General features: G+C 42.1%; 1 protein-coding gene across 2 annotated transcripts in view; it reads right to left on the bottom strand.

Annotated features, from left to right (window-relative positions):
* The window catches only part of POU6F2 (POU class 6 homeobox 2), a 540,820-nt gene that overhangs the window by 59,147 nt on the left and 460,917 nt on the right, over nucleotides 1-20,756 (bottom strand). For both annotated transcript variants that reach the window (XM_044295292.1, XM_044295291.1), the window contains exon 5: nucleotides 7,128-7,277. In XM_044295292.1, the coding sequence (XP_044151227.1) occupies nucleotides 7,128-7,277 (150 nt within the window). The remainder of the gene's footprint in view (nucleotides 1-7,127; nucleotides 7,278-20,756) is intronic.

Genomic DNA, 20,756 nt, shown 5'->3' on the forward strand with positions numbered 1-20,756 from the left:
TGCGATATTTCACGAATATATGGTAGAATATTCGTCATATATTCGCGAATATTCATATTTGAGATATTCGTTTTATTGTGAAAAATCTGTAATAAAAATTGCATAATGCAAATTTTTATGCGAAAAAACAAGTATATAACACTACAGAATATATATATATTCTATATATTAGTTTTTAGAATATTCACAATTTTTTTCCATCTGAACAAATGATTCCTCCCTGCTTAAAATGCTTGTGGTCAATGAGTCATTGGCCCACAAGCAAGAAGCAGGGAGGAATCATGACTTTAGATGTTGAAAAAAGACGAATATTCTAAAAAACGAATCTATAGCACTATAGTGAATATATTCGTTTTGACATTTTTTAGAATATTCGTCTTTTTTTTTCTCTCCAAACAGTACAGTTAAACCCCTTTGGCATACTCCTCCCCACACGCGTCCCCTTCACCATGGGAACGCCTGGTGGTTAGAATATACCATCGGATCTGAGTTAGATCGTGAAAACTCAAATCCGATGATATATTCTAACACAGAGGCATTCCCATGGTGATGGCACCTGAGGGGTTAATTGTGCGGATCACAGCACCCTGTCAGAGGTCGGGTGCCACCAGGCATCAGGGGGCCAGTATGTATGCGCCTGTTGGTATACTCTAACTTCAAGCGTCCCCATCACCATGGGAATGCCTCTGTGTTAGAATATATCATCTGTTCCGGTGGGTGAACAGCCTGTCAGATCTGTCCTGCCGCTGGTTTACGTGTGCCCCCGGACTGCCGCTCTGTCCCTATTGACTATAATGGGGGCAGGGGTGGAGTTCCGGCGGCAGCACAGCACCGCATGCAGTACTGCATGCAATGAACTAGCGTCAGGACACACGTGAACTAGCGGCAGGATGGATCCAACGGGCTGTTCACCCGCCGGAACAGCCTGCCTGAGTCCCCTGCCGCTAGTGTGAAAGTACCCTTAGAAACATTTCTGCCCCAATCATCCCCCCAAAAATGTCCTATTCATAAACTAATGACTTTACCTTTTCAAGGGCATCATTTTACCTATGAAACTGGCTGACCTGTTGCATGTGCACTTGGCAGCTGAAGGCATCTGTGTTGGTCCCACATTCATATGTGCCTGCATTGCTGAGAAAATGTATGTTTACATTTATGCAAATTAGCCTGTAGGAGCAATGGTGGCACTGCCTTTACCTCTAGAGGCTGTGTTCTCTCTATAACTGCCAAGCTCTCTACACTTTATTGACAGGGCCAGGCATGCGTGATTATGTTTTCACTGCCTGGTGTTGTCAATCAAAGGGTAAAACTGTTGAGAGAGCTGAGCCTCTAGGAGTAACAGTAATGCCCCCATTGCTTCTAGAGGCACATGCGCAGACCGGGAGGACGGATCCGGCATTCCGGTATTTTGAATGCCAGATCCAGGACTAATACATTCCTATGGGGAAAAATGCCGGATCTGGCATTCCAGCAAGTCTTCAGTTTTATCTTTTGCCTGATCAGTCAAAATGACTGAACTAAAGACATCCTGATGCATCCTGAATGGATTACTCTCCATTCAAAGTGCAGGGGGATAAAACTGATCAGTTCTTTTCCGGTATAGAGCCCCTGTGACGGAACTCTATGCCGGAAAAGAAAAACGCTAGTGTGAAAGTACCCTAAGGGTACTTTCACACTTGCGGCAGGACGGATCTGGCAGGCTGGTCTCCCTGTCGGATCCGTCCTTCCGCTGTTTCGCCGTATCGCCGGACCGCCGCTCCGTCCCCATTGACTATAATGGGGACGGGGGCGGAGGTCCGGCGCAGCACGGACTAAAAAGTCCTGCATGTCCGACTTTTTAGTCCGGCGTTAGTCCGGCGGCCAATTATATTCAAAGGGGACGGAGCGGCGGTCCGGCGATACGGCGAAACAGCGGAAGGATTGATCCGACAGGGAGACCAGCCTGCCAGATCCGTACTGCCGCAAGTGTGAAAGTACCCTTACACAGATGTCTTCAGCTGCCAAGCACACATGCAACTGGTTAGCCAGTTTCATAGGTACAAATCTGCTGACAGATGCCCTTTAGTAATAAATTTAAGTTACAAGTGTTTGTAATTCTATAGAAATCATGCAAGCAAATTTATTGCTTTTCATGTCTGACTGAGAAAGAATTTTGAAAGAAAAACAGCAGGTAAGAGCATAGTATTCTCATGTACGAAGCTCAGATGATGGGTTACAATACTAACACTCTTTTTTTCCCTCTGTGCTCACACTGACCAACAATCATAGAAGTCTTTGAAGAGAGTCTGTTTAAGGTCTGTTGTTCAAGATGATCGTCTGATGAAAGGGATTGAAAGACGGGTTAAAGTAGACATTGAAAGGTTATTGTAGAGGGCACATTGTTCATACAATCCTTTTTTAATATGTGCGGTGTGCACCTGCGATAAGATGATTCATTAGATATGGTCTCACTTTGACAAGCTCCATCGTTCAACACCCAGGATGGTGATGGAACAATTCTGCTCCAAACCTATAAATATGACAAGGTCAGCATCTTTTCTAGTTTTTGAATGGGAGGTAAAAAGGCTTCAGTTGTATCTTTATTTACTATGTAAGAAGAAAATGTAACTAAGGAAGATGTGTTCAATTTACCAAAACCTTGCAGAAATAATCAGTGGATAAGATTTACAGAAACGTCTTATGAATGATGTTTTTCCCCCAAATTAATACATTATTATTGATTATTGTGTATGTGCTCAATTTTCACATCTTCTTTCGAGACTACACTTACCTATACAGTGACAAAACTTATCCCAATACATATCAGCACAGAAGACTCATTTCGGTAAACCATGGACACATTGGAGAATATTTCCTATGTATACAGTATCTTCAATATGCAGAAAAATAAGACATCACAGAAGTTGCCATTTCTATGTTTGGAGTATAAGGTGTGGGGATTCTCTCTGGTAGTTAGGTCTAGCGGATGCAGTATGGAGGCAAAGTACACAGTTCTTGAATCAAACAGCGGTGTATAACAAAATGCAGATAAGGTGTATCACAAAACGCAGGTGGCTTGGTGTTTGTTCACACACAAGGAAAGTCCATCTAATATATAAAGCTGAGTGTATGTGTAAGTGTGTATGTATGTCTGCTAAAGGAATCTGCACAGTCGCATTTCGCACAATCACGAAATTTGACACACAGGTACATCAGGTGTCCGGGAAGGTTTTAGACCAGATCTCAGCTGTCTAGGACGTACCGTTCCTAAAATATATTCCCAAAAAATGCATTAGCCAATAGAAGCCTGGTCATATGACCCTTATCAGCCAATAGAAGCTTGCAGGCCGTTAGCCTCCACGTACACAGTTTTACTCCAGGTTTCCATAACAACCCAGCCATTTTTATTCACTGCTGTAGGAGAGCTTTAAGGAAAATGTTACCAGGATAATCACTATTGAAGTAAAGCCATGGCCTAATAGCACTTAGTACCTTATTTCAAGATGTGCCTTTGTTCCAGCAATAGATGTTTTTATCCTCTGAAAATCCAGCTAATTTGGAATGCAAATGAGCCAGTAAGGTGCCCAGAGGAGCGTCACTTTTGCAGGAAGGAGCCCAGACACGCCCCCTGCCACAATGTGTCCACCCTCAAAAGACTTAAAACCCTGCCCCCAGGCCCCACTAAGCCACGCCACTTATCTGATTAGGCCACTCCCCCTCCAACACCTGAAAAAATGAAGGCAAAAATCTACTTCTGTCAGCTGCAGGGGTGGGAGGGAGGGTGAATTTCTCCCTGCTGCTATCTTAGAGTGAGCTGTACAAAAGGACACGCTCCTGATTCAGTTAGGCCATGCCCCTCCCACTCCTCAGCTGACTGAGATTGAAAAAATGAAGTAAAAAATTAACTTCTAGGTCCTGCTAAGCCATGCCCAGATATGGTTAGGCAACAGCCCCTCCCACTCCTGAGCTGACGGGGATTGAAAAAATGAAGGTAAAAATCAACAAGGTTTATCTGCAGAGGTGGGAGGGAGGGTGAATTTCTCCCTGCAGCTCACACACAGACAGCACAGTGCTGCTGTCTTAGAGTGAGCTGTTCAAAAGGACACCCCCCGATCCGGTTAGGCCATGTCCCATCCCATTACTCAGCTGGGATTAAGTTAAAAATCACCTTCTAGGTCCTGCTAAACCATGCCCCAATCTAGTTAGTCTCCCTGCAGCTCACACACATACAGTACAGTGCTGCTGTTTTAGAGTGAGCAGTTCAAAAGGACACCCCCCGATCTTCGGAGCCGCAGCTTCAGTGGCAGCAATTGGTAAGAGTGTGTCAGTTTCTACATCAAAGGTTTATCTGTTTACTGCCAATATTCCTCCTTACAGCATCATATATTTGGGTACTTTTAGGGCTGTGATTGTTTTCCAGACGCGTTTCGAAGTCTCGCTATAACTGACTTCTTCCTCAGTGAACCAAATATATGATGCTGTAAGGAGGAATATTGGAAAGTAAAGATACTGCCGGCAAAAAACAGATAAACCTTTGATGTAGAAACTGACACACTCTTACCAATTGCGGCCACTGAAGCTGCGGCTCCGAAGATCCAGGATACACATACGAAACGCCAGAGTTTGCAGCGAAAAGATACATGTGGGACGCTGAGATCAGAGTAAGAGACAGCACGGCCTTACTAACTGTATTAAGGTGGGAATCTAACGGAGGTAAGAGACATCAGTGTTCCATAATAGGTGGGACGCCACTAGGAACACTGAACTCCGCACCAACCCACTGAGATGTGAGTGTATTTATAGACATTATCCGTGTCATAAAGTGATTATATATCTGCATTGGTGGAGACCTTCCACAAATCATTTACTTTATCAACGCTATACAACATATCTACGGGACCGATACTCAGAACTATCGAGTCTATCTAGTACACATGTGAGTCTATCGACGGACAAAGATTATAGATAGAAAGTGTTTTATCATTCTGTATAAGGGCAATAGTTACATTGTTACAAGATAGTGTGGGCTTTGATTCAAACTATGTGTATGTAGTATATTTTCTAATATTGCGTGCAGTTTTTCTACGACAAAGATTGCATTTATTATTTTATTCGTACGATATTATTATACAGATCTTTTGTTCTATTAGAGAGTATGAAAGAGTTTATTGTGTTTTATAATCTATATTAAACAAGTATTTTTATTGTGACCCCGGATGTTTGAGTGCCTATCCATTTGTCTAGTATTTTTAGTGATTAGGAGCACCGTCACGATCAGAACACCATATCCTTCTCAACAAAGGGTGGAGCCACGTTTTTCCTTGCATGTCTATTAAATGAAATAGATTAAATATACCCGAGCGAAGCCGGGTCCTTCAGCTAGTAAACAATAAAAGTTGCCTTTTCTCCTGGGTGTTAATTCACACCCTGTTAGCAGTTCAGCCTCATCAAGTCCATAGGCAGCCTGTTCGCCTTTAGAGGGGCCTGAGTCCTCCAGCTCAAACCTCAAATCCCAGCACAGCCCTCAGTTCACAGCACACAGACTCCTGAGCTCCACTGTCAGAGGGAGGTAAATCCACACACCTGGCAGTACTGGCTGGTGTTTATGCCTGGCCAAACCTGGCCTGGAACATGGGGAGTAGTCACCCACCCAGCAATGACTACTCCTAGTAAGAGACGTCCCGGATCAGGTATGACAGCCATGCTAAATCTCACTGTGTCAATTAGCAATAGCTGCTGCTGACACATAAAATACCGGCTCTTACTTCACCGAGGCTAGGAACCTCGGTGACACATACCTTCCAACCACCAGGATTCCAGGTACCTTCTTACAAAGGGTAAACTTTAAAGGAGTTTTATAGATATTGATGACCTATCCTTAGGATAGGTTATCAGTATCAGATCCCATGTAGACATATCCTTAAAGTATGATTATATATTATTTGTAAGGCTATATTACACTTTTAGGAATAAGCATGTATTCATGGTCTGCAAGTACAGTATATGTTGCATTTAACCGTTTTTGAGTGGTTAAGTCTTGACTAAAATGGAATCCTACTGGTTTCTATATTTTCCTTTCTGCCAATTGCAAAATAAACCTGATGGAAAAGTATGTAACTATAATGAAAAAAATTGCCCATTACAAGTGCATATACATCTGGAGAGAATTCCTATGGGTCCATAACAATCAGTACTGCATCACTGTAGCAGTTATATTAATCAGTTCTTTCCAATAAAAAATATTAAGGATCACTAATATTCTTCCAGTGAAAGTTAATAAAGTATTTCCAAAGGTCATGTGAACACCTTGGTCTAATTCAGTTCCACAAAAATGTATTTATTTTCTTAAGATCTCAGTGGGAAACAAAATAAGTAGATAATACTTAACCCCAGGAGGTGAAAGGCTTTGGGAACCTGGACATACTTTAGAGGCAGGTTGGGGATCTGCTAAGTCTCATATCCTGAAGAGGACATTATGGATCCATTTTTAAGCAAAAAAAATATTAAGAGATGTGTATAAGTGCAGAAAACTGCTCTCTAGCTTGAGCATTCAGAAATAGGGGTGCAGCATTTTGCTTGCAAAATGCAGTGTGAGGAAGATTGTTCCAGAGAAAGAAATTGTCCTGGTAACTACCTTTTTGCAGCCGTGAAAACTGTAAAGACTGGGAATTGCAAAAGCTACCTTATGTAAGATATGCCAGTCCATGGAAAGTCTGAACTGTGACAACTGCTGTGAATGCTGTATTGGAACCTTATTTGCAAGTAAGGAACTATTAATCTGTTCCACCGGCCTTATCAATACCTCACACTTCAGGTAATTCTGCTTTGCACTTAAAAAATTTGTCACCACCAAGGGCACCCCACCTGGCACCATGCAGGAACCCCAAAGCCAGGGTGTGCCCCAAAGGGAAGAAAAGGTGCACCATTCTCATTACTGCATGGACCAGAGAGAAGACTGACAGCTTGAGCAACTACTACCTCCATCATTGCTACCGCCACTCCTGTTCGCTACTCCTTTCCCCTTTCCTGGGCTTGCTGCATACATAACTGCTTATCTTCTACTACTCTATAACATGCTGCTAGCATATTACACTGTGTTTTCTTTCCCTATAAAAACATATACACACATAAGATCAACTTTTTGTTACCTGTCCTTGTGCATTGGTGACCAGCTGACCAGTAACACCTTGCAGACTGGAGAGTGCATTCCCAAAGGCCTGTGAACTTGCTATGGAGCCCATGGCAGCTGCCGCTGCTGCGGCTGCTGCTGCCTGGTTTGCTAAGGGATTATTGACCATCTAAAAAGAAAAATAGAACTAAATGTAATTCATGTTTAAATATAATATACATCATACAATAATCTTACATAGTAATGTATGATATACTCTATTGGCATGTAACAGTTGGTTCTCATTAGGCCTCTGTACAGCATCACATGGTTCTGTACTTTGGTGGTCCTGAACGGCTCTGCAGAACTTTCCTTCATTAGACCAATGCTTGGCAGGATTTTTTGCTGCATGAAAATAGTTCCATTTGTATGCCTCTCTATGAGGGCCTCACAAACAAAGCTTTTGCAATTGACATCTTTATCAGTGCAGACCAGAAATTTCTTAATCGTCTGTACCCCAAATTCCTGGGAAAGCCGGTTGTACAGACTTCAACATCAAATATGGCCAGTCTGTACACCGCCTGCCATGTGAATGAGCACAAGGAACTGAATAAAGGATTAGTGTCAGATAAGAATGACACGCACTTTCCAATAAAGATCTCAAGAACTGGCCATTTCTGTGGATAGTGATACTTATCTTCTACAGAGGAGGTACATTGGTAAACCAGATCCGATACTCTGGGCTTGTCAGGGTAAAACAAATCTTTCACCAGTGACCTCCCTGTTTGCATAGACACATAGCTGTGGTTCAGCTTATGAAAACACAGTTGTTCTCTTGTTGATCCGAGGCTCCGTTTCTGGGTTATGACGTTTTTTTGGAATGCGCAATTTAGGCCTTTGGAGCAATGAGGGAGTCACCATTGCTCCTGTTACATCCAAGCTCTGCTCTTTTGTGTAACCAGCCCCTCCCTTTGGGTTGGCCATAGAAAAGGGGGAGTTTGGGTGCAATAATAGCAATGATGCCGGTCTCTTTGCACCAAAGGCCTAATATGCACAAATAATATCATAACTTGGAAACAGAGCCTCGGATGAACAAAAGCAGGTGAACCACAGCTACAGATGTAGTAGAGTTAACAGTCACATTCATAACGCGTTAACTAGATGTGATAACTCACCAAGCATGACTGTTGACCCTGCTACATCATGTGTCTAGGCTAACAGTTTGCTAGGGAGGTCTAAGCTCATCTAACGTTGTTCTGTCATAAACCTTGCATTCTTTTCAGGACAAGGAGACACGCAACTGGCATGAAACGGCTATTGTCTGAATTATAAGCAATATTCACAAGATGGATTAAAATACAAGCCGGTTTTTAACTTATGGGTGAATATGCTGCACCTACTGTAGATATTATCAGGCTTACTGGTTTATAAGACTCGTATCTACATCATGAACTTGTCCATGTTAATAAAGAAGATTTAAAAGCATATTGAAGCCCAAGAATTTCAGGATAACCCCTTAAATTATTTAAAGCTTTTTTTCCTGGGAAAAACAAAAAAAAACAAAAACAGAATTATCGGTTTTGCCTTTCAGGAAGAACTGTCATAGATAGTTTGATGTCCAACTAATGGGTTTCTATTCTACACAGTGGGGATTTGTTTTTTTCTTTCCCTTAGGAGATAACTACCTCCTTTGAACACTTTTCCTTCTTTCAGGCGACCTATTGAGTTTTCTTTTTAATGTGAAACCACATAACTTTTTCTCCTGCATAGGTCATGAATCCTGTGTAAGAGGGAAGGAGTAGGCATCTTTGTAGACCAAAGAATCATGCTTTTGTTAAGGCCAATCTGAAACTGCATGAGTTTCGGTTTTGAAAGGAAGAAACTTGATAATGAAAATAAAAAAGAAACTATACTTATGTTTTGCCTTGATTGTATTGGCATTCAACCCTACGACAAGGATATATTTTGCTTTTGATCATGTTGCTGGCACAGTCTGAAATGAATAAGAAGTATGTGCTGTATTTATGGTTAAAACACTGTGGCCCAGATTTACTAATGTGACTACTTTAAGCCCTTGTCTTAAAATGTTACAATATTTGTTGCAATTTGGAGTAGCTAATTTAAGGAAACTCCTTTGTACTTAGCTCACCAAATGGCATGGCTCATCCTTAAATTAAGCCAACTTATAGGTGATATAAAGTTAGACAAATATGTTTAGCCATGCATTTACCATCAATGTCAGACTGGGGTACTTAGTGCCCACCAGTGTAACTGATTCTGGGGGCCCACCTTAGGGCTCCTGCACACTAACTTTTTTTTTTTTCCATGTCTGTACTGTTCACTTCACTTCACTTCAATGGGGCAGCAAAAAATAAAAAAAATTACTCTGTGTGCATTCAGTGTCTGTATGTCCGCATGGCCGTTCTGCAAAATGATAAAACATGTCCTATTATTGTCGACATTACAAACAAGGATAGGATTGTTCTATTAGAGGCCGGCTGTTCTGTTCTGCATAATGTGGAATCTTCACACCCGGTATACATGTTTTGCGGATCCGCAATTTACAGACTGCAAAACATACAATAGTCGTGTTCATGAACCCTTACAGTGATAACAGGAATATTAAAGATGAAGTATGATGGCAGACATTCACAGAAAAATGCACAAACATACATGTTGCAGAATTTACACATACAGGTCCTTCTCAAAAAATTTGCATATTGTGTTAAAGTTCATTATTTTCTGTAATGTACTGATAAACATTAGACTTTCATATATTTTAGATTCATTACACCCCAACTGAAGTAGTTCAAGCCTTTTATTGTTTTAATATTGATGATTTTGGCATACAGCTCATGAAAACCCAAATTTCCTATCTCAAAAAATTAGCATATTTCATCCGACCAATAAAAGAAAAGTGTTTTTAATACAAAAAAAGTCAACCTTCAAATAATTATGTTCAGTTATGCACTCAATACTTGGTCGGGAATCCTTTTGCAGAAATGACTGCTTCAATGCGGCGTGGCATGGAGGCAATCAGCCTGTGGCACTGCTGAGGTGTTATGGAGGCTCAGGATGCTTCGATAGCGGCCTTAAGCTCATCCAGAGTGTTGGGTCTTGCGTCTCTCAACTTTCTCTTCCCAATATCCCACAGATTCTCTATGGGGTTCAGGTCAGGAGAGTTGGCAGGCCAATTGAGCACAGTAATACCATGGTCAGTAAACCATTTACCAGTGGTTTTGGCACTGTGAGCAGGTGCCAGGTCGTGCTTAAAAATCAAATCTTCATCTCCATAAAGCTTTTCAGCAGATGGAAGCATGAAGTGCTCCAAAATCTCCTGATAGCTGCATTGACCCTGCCCTTGATAAAACACAGTGGACCAACACCAGCAGCTGACATGGCACCCCAGACCATCACTGACTGTGGGTACTTGACACTGGACTTCAGGCATTTTGGCATTTCCCTCTCCCCAGTCTTCCTCCAGACTCTGGCACCTTGATTTCCGAATGACATGCAACAGTCCAGTGCTGCTTCTCTGTAGCCCAGGTCAGGCGCTTCTGCCGCTGTTTCTGGTTCAAAAGTGGCTTGACCTGGGGAATGCTGCACCTGTAGCCCATTTCCTGCACATGCCTGTACACGGTGGCTCTGGATGTTTCTACTCCAGACTCAGTCCACTGCTTCTGCAGGTCCCCCAAGGTCTGGAATCGGTCCTTCTTCACAATCTTCCTCAGGGTCCGGTCACCTCTTCTCGTTGTGCAGCGTTTTCTGCCACACTTTTTCCTTCCCACAGACTTCCCACTGAGGTGCCTTGATACAGCACTCTGGGAACAGCCTATTCGTTCAGAAATTTCTTTCTGTGTCTTACCCTCTTGCTTGAGGGTGTCAATGATGGCCTTCTGGACAGCAGTCAGGTCGGCAGTCTTACCCATGATTGCGGTTTTGAGTAATGAACCAGGCTGGGAGTTTTTAAAAGTCTCAGGAATCTTTTGCAGGTGTTTAGAGTTAATTAGTTGATTCAGATGATTAGGTTAATAGCTCGTTTAGAGAACCTTTTCATGATATGCTAATTTTTTGAGATAGGAAATTTGGGTTTTCATGAGCTGTATGCCAAAATCATCAATATTAAAACAATAAAAGGCTTGAACTACTTCAGTTGGTGTGTAATGAATCTAAAATATATGAAAGTCTAATGTTTATCAGTACATTACAGAAAATAATGAACTTTATCACAATATGCTAATTTTTTGAGAAGGACCTGTATATGGATATCCTGCACTTAAGTTAGTCAGAAACAAGACACATGCAGCGCACACCAATAACTCATTGGAAATGTGTGGCACACAAGAAACTTATACATGGCTCCAATACCACTTATGCATATGTCACATACTGCACATACACCACTGATACATAGAACATATATAGCATACACCAATCACACGCAATGCACACACCAAGACATTTATGCCTAACCCTATTAAGTGTAACACACTTAAAGGGTTAAAATGGTTCTCTCACTTCAGCAAATGGCATTTATCATGTAGAGAAAGTTAATACAAGGTACTTACTAATGTATTGTGATTGTCCATATTGATTCTTTTTATCACATTATACACAGCACATATCCATGGTTTTGACCACTCTGCAATCCAGCAGCGGTGGCAGTGCTTGCACACTATAAGTAAAGGTATTGGCCTATGAGCACTTCCAGCCTTTCCCTATAGTGTGTAAGCACGGTCACCACTGCTGTATTATACAGTGGTAATAACCACGGATATGTCCTGTGTATAATGTGATGGAAAGGAGTATCTTGTATTAACTGCATGATAAATGCCATTTACTGAAGTGAGACAAACCCTTTAACCCCTTTAAGCATAAATGTCTGGTATGAAATTTGCCAAATCTTGACCTCCTCATATTGTACATAATCTACATTTTAATTAAAAGGGTTGTCCTACCATAATAACCTATTGCCTATCTACAGGATAGGTGATAAATATCAGATTGCTGGGGTCTGACTGCTGGAACACCCACTGATCATGAAAAAAGGGGTCCTGAGACGTTCCATTACATTACAGCCAATCTATGTACACAATGGTCTTAAGTCTTTGTTCCCTTGATCATGGGGGTCCCAGCAGTCAGACCCCCATCAATCAGACACTTATCACCTGTCATAGCTGTTGGACCTTTTCACATTCCCTATCCTTAAAGGTTTTCTTTGGGTGTAAAAAATAAATAAATGTAAAAAATCTGGCCTGTGTCCACTTTTCTAGTTATCCTCTATCCTCAGGAATGGGGATAACTAAGTGAATGCTGGAGACCCCACTGATCCCCCTTCTTGACTGAGTGGTAGGTCGAGTATATGCCCTGCCTCTCCATCCATTCTCTATGGGGTAGCTGGAGATGGCAGAGTACAGCACTGGCTATTTCCAGTTGTCCTAAAGAAAATAAATGGAGGAGCATGGCATATGTGTGGCCTGCCACACCATCAAATAGGGGGAACAGGACCTGTTCCTGGGATCAGTGGGGGTCTCAGAATCAGACGCCTCTAATCATATAGTTATGCCCTATAGTGTGGAAAAGATAACTTGAAAACCTGGACAACCCCTTTAAAACTTCCACCACTCTACCACCAGTATCTCTTTACATGGCAGCATTGATGCCTGTAAATACGGAATATCATCACTACCGCCATGTAAACCATACGTGTCAATACTCGAGAATGTGACGCACTGTGCAGAATTTTTCAGTCATAAGTCAAACCCCCTTTGCAGGTCATAACCTTTAACAAAGCCAAAGCAAAGGTGCTAGAGAAGCAACATGAGCAAATGGCACAAATAGAGGGTCATAACTGAAACAGAGGCATTAGGGTCACCTGAGGCAGGGTAATAGTGGGGATCCTGGAGCTGGGGTAACTGGAGAAGAGGCAATATTAGTGGTGCATTTAGAGTGGGGGCATCTGGAACTGGGGCATTTATGGGGGTGCACCTAAAGCAGAGGCATTATTGTCGCCTGAGGCGGGGTAATAGTGCTGATCCTCAAGCAGAGGTATTAGGGGAGCAACTGGAGAAGAGGCAATATTAGGGGTACATTTAAAGTGGGGGCACCTGGAGCTGTGGCACCAAAATATTCTAGTCAAATACCCCCATTCTCCCCCCAAAGACAAACCAAAGCAAAAGCATTTGCCAAGAATGTTTTCATTAATCAAGAAGGAAAGTCGGAGGTTCGCAGATTTTTTTTTTTTCACTAACAGAACATGTTAGCTAAGAATGATGAACTTTGGTCCAGTTGGTGGAACGATTTGTCTGGTAATACCATCGTAGTTCCGACCATAAACAATTTCAATACTGACGCAGACGAATTTTTTAGAGAGAACATATTAGCTATGATGAATTTGGGTCAAATTAGTGGAGCAATTTGTGTGGTTCATTCAGATAAACAACAAGACTCCTCCATGCTAAGTAATTATTTGACCCCAGGCGGTCTGCGTCTAACATCTTTGAAGGACAAGTGGAATTCAGCAGTAACAGGTCTGTAATGCTCTTAGATGTCCAGGTCTGCACACAAGCTACACTAAAGGGATTGCCGTGTGTCTACCCTTCGCTGACAGATGGTATAGCGATAATGAATTTTGCTCCACTGCACACTTGTACAGGGCAAAATAGTTAACTAAATGTATCTTAACACTAATGGACTGACTCTGAAAGTTGGTGCAGTAGAACGTAATGCACATGATAATATAGTACATCTGCAGCTGCAGTAACTAAAGCTCCAGAGTGTATTAAAAATTCATGAGTTAAAAAGCTCAAAGTTGGATCTTTAACTGTGGCCTAATACTGACGCTATGCAACGCAACAGCTAACAGAAGTAATTTGCTATGATAAATTTTGCTTCACTGCACAGTTGAACAGGACAAAATATTTAATTGTGGACTCATTCTGACACTATGTAATACAACAGCTAACAGAATGCATTCGTTATGATAAATTTTGCACTATTGCACAGTTGAACAGGGCGAAATATTTAACCGTGGCCTAATACTGATGCTGTGTAACGCAATAGCTAACAAAAGCCATTCACCATTATATATTTCGTTCCATTGCACATTTGAACAGGGGGAGAAATATTTAACCATGGCCTAATACTGATGCTATATAACGCAACAGATAACAGAATGCATTCGCTAGGATACATTTTGCTTGATTGCTCATTTGAAAAGGCAAAATATTTAACCGTGGCCTAATACTAAATGCTATGTAACGGAATAGCTAATAGAATGCATTTGCTATGATAAATTTGGCTCCACTGCTCATTTGAACAGGACAAAATATTTAACTATGGCCTAATTCTGACCCTATGTAACACAACAGCTAACAGAAGCCATACCCTATGATAAATTTCGCTCCACTGCACAGTTGAACAGGGCATATTATTTAACCATGGCCTAATACTGACATTATGCAACGCAACAGCTAAACAATGCAGTTGAACAGGGCAAAATATTACACCGTCCTGGAATACGGGCGCAACGTAACTATTTCACTAACAGAACAGATTAACTCTGAATGTGGGTTATATTACATCTGGTGTAAATGAAAACTGGGTTAGTTGCCCATAGCATCCAATCAGATTCCAATCAGAATCAGATTGGTTGCTATGGGCAACTGAGCAGTTTTTCCTATATACTAGTTTAGATAAATCTCCCCCACTAACTGTATGAGTAAAATGTCATGCACATGGCGATACACCCAATCTGCAGTCACCCTACTGTCTCCCTACAGTCTCAAAACAGTCTCACTGCATTGTCCCTGCATTATCCATCTCCAATATTCTTTTTTAAACCAGTTTTAAGCTGCATGAGACTTGACACATCTCTCCCTATGCTTAGCTCACAGGACAATGGCAGCGACCGTGGGGGATCAGCGTATTAGAGGGCCGTAACATCACAGGGGATGGGTGGCTAGATGGCATTATGGGCCATATCACATTCCCAAGCTTCTTATTTTCACTTTGTAACTCAAGAAAAAACCGATTTGTTACCACGAAACAGAAAAGGAAATTCAGATTCGTGTCAAATCAAATTTTTCCTAAACTTTGGATCGAATTCCACTACGGATGCTTCAATTCGCTCAACACTAATTGCAACATTAAAAGTGATGTCTTATCTCAGACATTAGGGGCATATCACATGGAGAATGCACCATGCTAGAGTGGCCACCTTTCTTTTGTGTCTATGGGAATAAAAAAAAAATAGCCAAGCACTGGCTTTTACAGCAGTCCCATAAAAGTGAATGGAGAGCACATGCGCAGTGTGCTTTCTTTCAATTCTCCAATTTTGGAGATAGGAGTGGGTCCCAGAGGTGGGACAGGCACCTATCTGACATTGGTAGCATATCCTAGTAATACACCACCAATACCTGAAATGAGACAGCGCCTTTAAGGCACTTAATACACCACCAATACCTGAAATGAGACAGCCCCTTTAAATCCTTAAATCTGAAATTTTCTGCAATTTTAAAGTTTGCTTCAATTATAAAATAAAAACTCTGTACTTTCGTGAAGCCTTTCCTTCAAAGCTCAGGCATGAGTTCTGCAGACTTCTTTGTTCCTCCTAATTCACAGTTTGCTATCATTGTTTGCCTTGTTACAGATACATTGAAGCTACAACCAGGTCACTGTTTCTACAAGCTAGATGAAATTACTTTCCTATGTCCACACCTCTCTCACATAGCAGATATTGCCAACTTTAATCAGTGCCAAGGCTGCTGTAATCGAAGGACTTATTGTTAGCAAGTTCACTATAAACACATACATACAAATTAGATATTCAACTAATGGCATCTATTAAGATATCAGAAGTGTCATAATAAAACAAAGAATATACTTAAAGGGGTTGTCCACTTTTTTTTATTTTGATGACCTATCCTCTTATTGACCTAATTGAATTCTGTAGCCTTATTCAGATGACAATGACAGTCTATGAGTGTTTTCACATATCCATTCTTTGACAGACCATGAATACTGCCTTTCAAACAATGGGACATGTCCATTTTCATGGCCCGACAACACCCATATAGTACAAGTCAAGAGGCAGTATTTAATTTCCATTTTCAAGAAAAGTATCTGTGGAAAAAATTGCTATGAAAAAATGGACTGTTTAAGTTCGTGTAATGCCTACTTTTGCTTCACTGTCATATAAATGTCACCTAAGCATTTTTCAGATTTTGTCCCTTTATTCCACTGATGTGTTCAAAGGAACTGCAATTTAGGGACAAGCAAGGGTCTGGCTATATACAACTATATACTGTACAAGGGCAAGACCAACAGGGTCTTACTAGGAATGTTTATGTCATATCCATCCCACCAGACTTTGCTTTATGCATAATGCTGCTGCAGCAGTAACATACGCTAAAATTGATTTTTTTATGAAAATATGACAGTTATCCTTTAAGTATATTTGAAAAAGTTATATTTTTGTATAGCACCAGTGATATCTTCAGTAATAACTAGAGATGAGCGAATCGAAGTGGAATTCAATCAGAATTTCAGGAAAAATTTGATTTGCACCAAATCCGAATTTCCTCACTCTTCGTGGTAACGAATCACATTTTTTTGGCTGCTGCACGTGTTTGGACATGAAGCAAGAAACTCTGAGAACGAGGGATCATGCCATGCATGCAGCCAATCAACAGCCCTATAAATTGCCTCATCCATCTTAGATTCAGCCATTTTCCAGTGTGCAGAGAGAGATGTCAGCAGGCGCTAGGGACAGTGGTAGAAAAGACTTTAAAACTTTTATTTTGCTGTATAGAAGTTCAGGGAAAGGATAGGGAGGAATCATTCCACAGTATTGAAGCAGAACAGGGTTCAGTAGGGGGAGTTTGCAGCCTGGGTAATAGGAACAATCCTATTACACCTTGCTGCTCTGACTGAGGATCCAAATTGCCATTACACAGCTCTATAATTCCAGCACACCGTTCTTGTTATTAGGGGGCAAGTGCTGTTTAATACAGCCATTAACAGGGTTTATTACAATGAAATATTTACATGTCTTATTTGCCCTTGTGCATGCAGTTATACGTTCTAAAGCATTTTTTGGCTTGTACTGGGGGGGGGGGGGGGGCTTATTAGCTGTTGTGTGGTGAAGTGAGAAAATGAGAGCCCTTTTTGGCGTGTATTAGCGGCAAAAAAATATATATTATTTGCCTTCAGCGGTGAAGTTATATGTTCTAAAGCCTTTTGTGGCGTGTATAAGTGGAAAAAAGTTAAGGGCCTATTTGCCGTTCAGCGGTGCAGTTATATGTTTTAAAGCCTTCTTTGGTGTATATTATTGGAGAAAAAAGGCTTTTTTGGCGTATATTAGTGGAAAATGACAGACTTTTTTGGGGGTGTTTTAATTTCCTTTTTATTTATTTATTTGATCTAACAGTATGTCAGACAGAGAAGTGCCATACCCTGCAGAGGGGAGTAGCAGAGGCCTAAATGTTTCTGGTGCAGGCACAGGTCACAGCAGAGTAAGGGGGAGTGGCAGCAAGAGTCGCAACGAGAGGCCTGAACTCTCGGTGTCATCTAGCGGTCATGTCCCAAGTGACATCAGACACCCCCAGCCAAGAGTCGGTGGATTCGTCAGACACAACCCTTAGTTGGCATGGCACAGGAGTAGAGTTGAGCAAACCCGAACTGCAAAGTTCGGGTTCGTACCAAACTTTGCGAGTTCGGGTACCCGGACACGAACCCGGATTTTTTTTACTGAAGTTCAGCTTCAGGTTCGGGTGATTTTACTATTTTCCGCTATAACATGGTTATAACTGAAAACAATAACATTCTTAAAACAGAATGCTAAATAAAATGTCTACTGGGGGGTTAAAAATAAAAACTCACCTTATCCACTTGATCGCGCAGACGGTATAGTCTTTTCTTCGGGACCTGCGTGGAGAGCGTGGTGACGTCACGCACGTCCTTCTATCTTCATTCAGCCGGTCCTGCGGTGACGTCGCCACGCTCACCATGTAGTGAGCAAGGTGATGTCACAGCAGGTCCTTTTGCAGGTCCTGAAGAAAAGAAGATACCGGCTGCGCGATCAAGTGGATGAGGTGACATCTTATTTAGCATTCAGTTTTAATAATGCTATTATTTTTCATTATAACCATGATATAGCGGAAAATAATAAAGTGAAGTTTGGATCCACATTGACTTATATGGGGTGATGTTCGGGTCCCGAACCCGAACTTTGACCTGAAGTACGGCCGAACCCCACGAACCCGAACTTCCACAGGTTCGCTGAACCCTACCCGGGATCAGGCCCTGTGCCCTCACCTGTCCTCTACCTTCCTATGTCCTTTCCTGTTCCCTCAGCCAGAGAAGTAAAATATGCTGTGGGCTCAGCTCCACTATACAGTGAGGATGAGCTACTAGAGAACAGTCAGCAGCTATTGGCCAGCAAAGATGTAGAGGAGACATCCGCCACTTCCTCTGGTAGGCAGGAAAGTAGCGATGAAAAGAGTGCGTGGAAGCTGGTGTTGCGAGTGGTCAGACAGTTGAGGAGGACATCAGTGACGTGCAGACAGTACTCGATAATGATGATGTAGCTGATAGCACGTGGGAGCCAAGTGAATAAGGGGCTTCATCATCATCAGGAGAAGAGGGTGGCAGCTTGCCCGTGAGCAACTCCTGGGTTGCTTTGGCTTTATGTTTTGGGTCATTGTCCATCGGTTTGGCTGCATTTGGCTGGATTTGAGCACACAGTATGTCTCTGAAAACCCCAGAATTCATCTGGCTGCTTCTGTCCCCTGTCACATTATCAATAAACACTAGGGACCCAGTGCCACTGGCAGCCATGCATGCCCAAGCCATCACACTGCCTCCACTGTGTTTTACAGATGATGTGGTATGCTTTGGATCATGAGCTGTACCATGCCTTCGCCATACTTTTTTCTTTCGATCATTCTGGTAGAGCTTGATCTTGGTTTCATCTGTCCAAAGAATGTTCTTTCAGAAGTGTGCTGTTTTTTTTAAGATTTTTTTTAAGCAAAGTCCAATTTAGCCATCTTAGGCCGAATGCACAAGGCCGTGTTTCATGGACGTGAGCGGTCCGTGGAACCACGGGCTGGATTCCTGCTGAGAGCAGGAGCGCACGGCGTCATTGGTTGCTATGACGATGTGTGCTCCCTGCTGCCGCCGCAATACAGTGATACACTGGTATAGATCATACCAGTGTATTACTATATTGCGGCGGCAGCAGGGAGCGCACAACGTCATAGCAACCAATGACGCAGTGCGTTCCTGCTCTCAGCAGGAATCCAGCCCATGGTTCCACGGACCGCTCATGGCCGTGAAACACGGCCGTGTGCATGAGCCCTTATTCTGTGCAGTGAACTCTCTATATTTACTTTCATGCAGTCTACTCTTTATGGTAGATTTGGATATTGATAAGCCTATATCCTAGAGAGCGTTGTTCACTTGGTTGGCTACGCAGTAAATAAACATGCAGGTAAGTACTGCCCTTACTGTAATGCCAGTAGCCATGTCGGCTACTGGCCTTACAGTGATTGGCTGGCCGGAACGCGTCATCGGGTGCTATTGGCTTATTCGTGGTCAAGGTGAGTTGAACATAGGAAGGGACAGAGAGTGTAGAGAGTTAATTGAATTTTTTATTTTTTTGTACAAAAATGTTTCAGAGACCCAAAAAGGTTTTTTTTTGTGTGACAGCAGCAATATATGTTTGTAGTGCAACCTGCGCTAGGTGTTACGGAGAGCCGTGCATAGGAAGGGACAGTAAGTAGGGAGTGTAATAGGAAGATTTTTACACAAAAAAACTTTTCAGAGACCCAAAAGTCCTTTTAAGGACTATTGTGTGTGACAGCCGCAATATATATTTTTAACGCATCCTGCGCTAAATACCATGTAATAGGCCACTGCGGACAGTTAATTTATCTGCGCCACATCTCCTGTTTAAAGTGCGCTCATCCCTGTACTTTTTCCGTGGACGGTGTCCGCTGCGGACAATTAAATTATCCGCACCACATCTCCTGTTTAAAGTGTGCGCATCCCTAAAATATCAGTGACATCCTGTGCACTTTTTCCGTAGACGAGGTCCACTGCAGTTTTTCCATAGATGGAGTCTGCTGTGGAGAGTTAAATTATCCGTGCCACATCTCCTGTTTAAAGTGTGCGCATCCCTAAAATATCAGTGACATCAAGTGCACTTTTTCCATAGATGATGTCCGCTGCGAACAGTTTAATTATCCATGCCACATCTACTGTTTAAAGTGTGCACATCCCTAAAATATCAGTGACATCCCGTGCACTTTTTCTGTAGACGGTGTCTGCTGCGGACAGTTAAATTATCCGTCCCACATCTACTGTTTAAAGTATGTGCATCCCTAAAATATCAGTGACATTGAGTGCACTTTTTCCGTAGTCACTGCAAACAGTGACATTACCTGTGGTACCTGTCCTGTATAACGTTTCCTAATCACAAATACTTTTGTAAATTTTTTTGCGCATACATTTCCAAATCCTACCCTACTGTACGCGTGACATACTTTCAAGCATATATCACATTTAAAATGAAGAAGGCGAGCAGTAATGGACGGGGAAGTGGCCGTGATGCTGATGGTGCACGCAGAGGCCGTGGCCCTGGGCACGGAGAACTGTGCTTGCTGCCAGA

Source organism: Bufo gargarizans, chromosome 5 (genome assembly GCF_014858855.1).
Source record: "Bufo gargarizans isolate SCDJY-AF-19 chromosome 5, ASM1485885v1, whole genome shotgun sequence".
In the NCBI taxonomy this organism is placed as follows: Eukaryota; Metazoa; Chordata; class Amphibia; order Anura; family Bufonidae; genus Bufo; species Bufo gargarizans.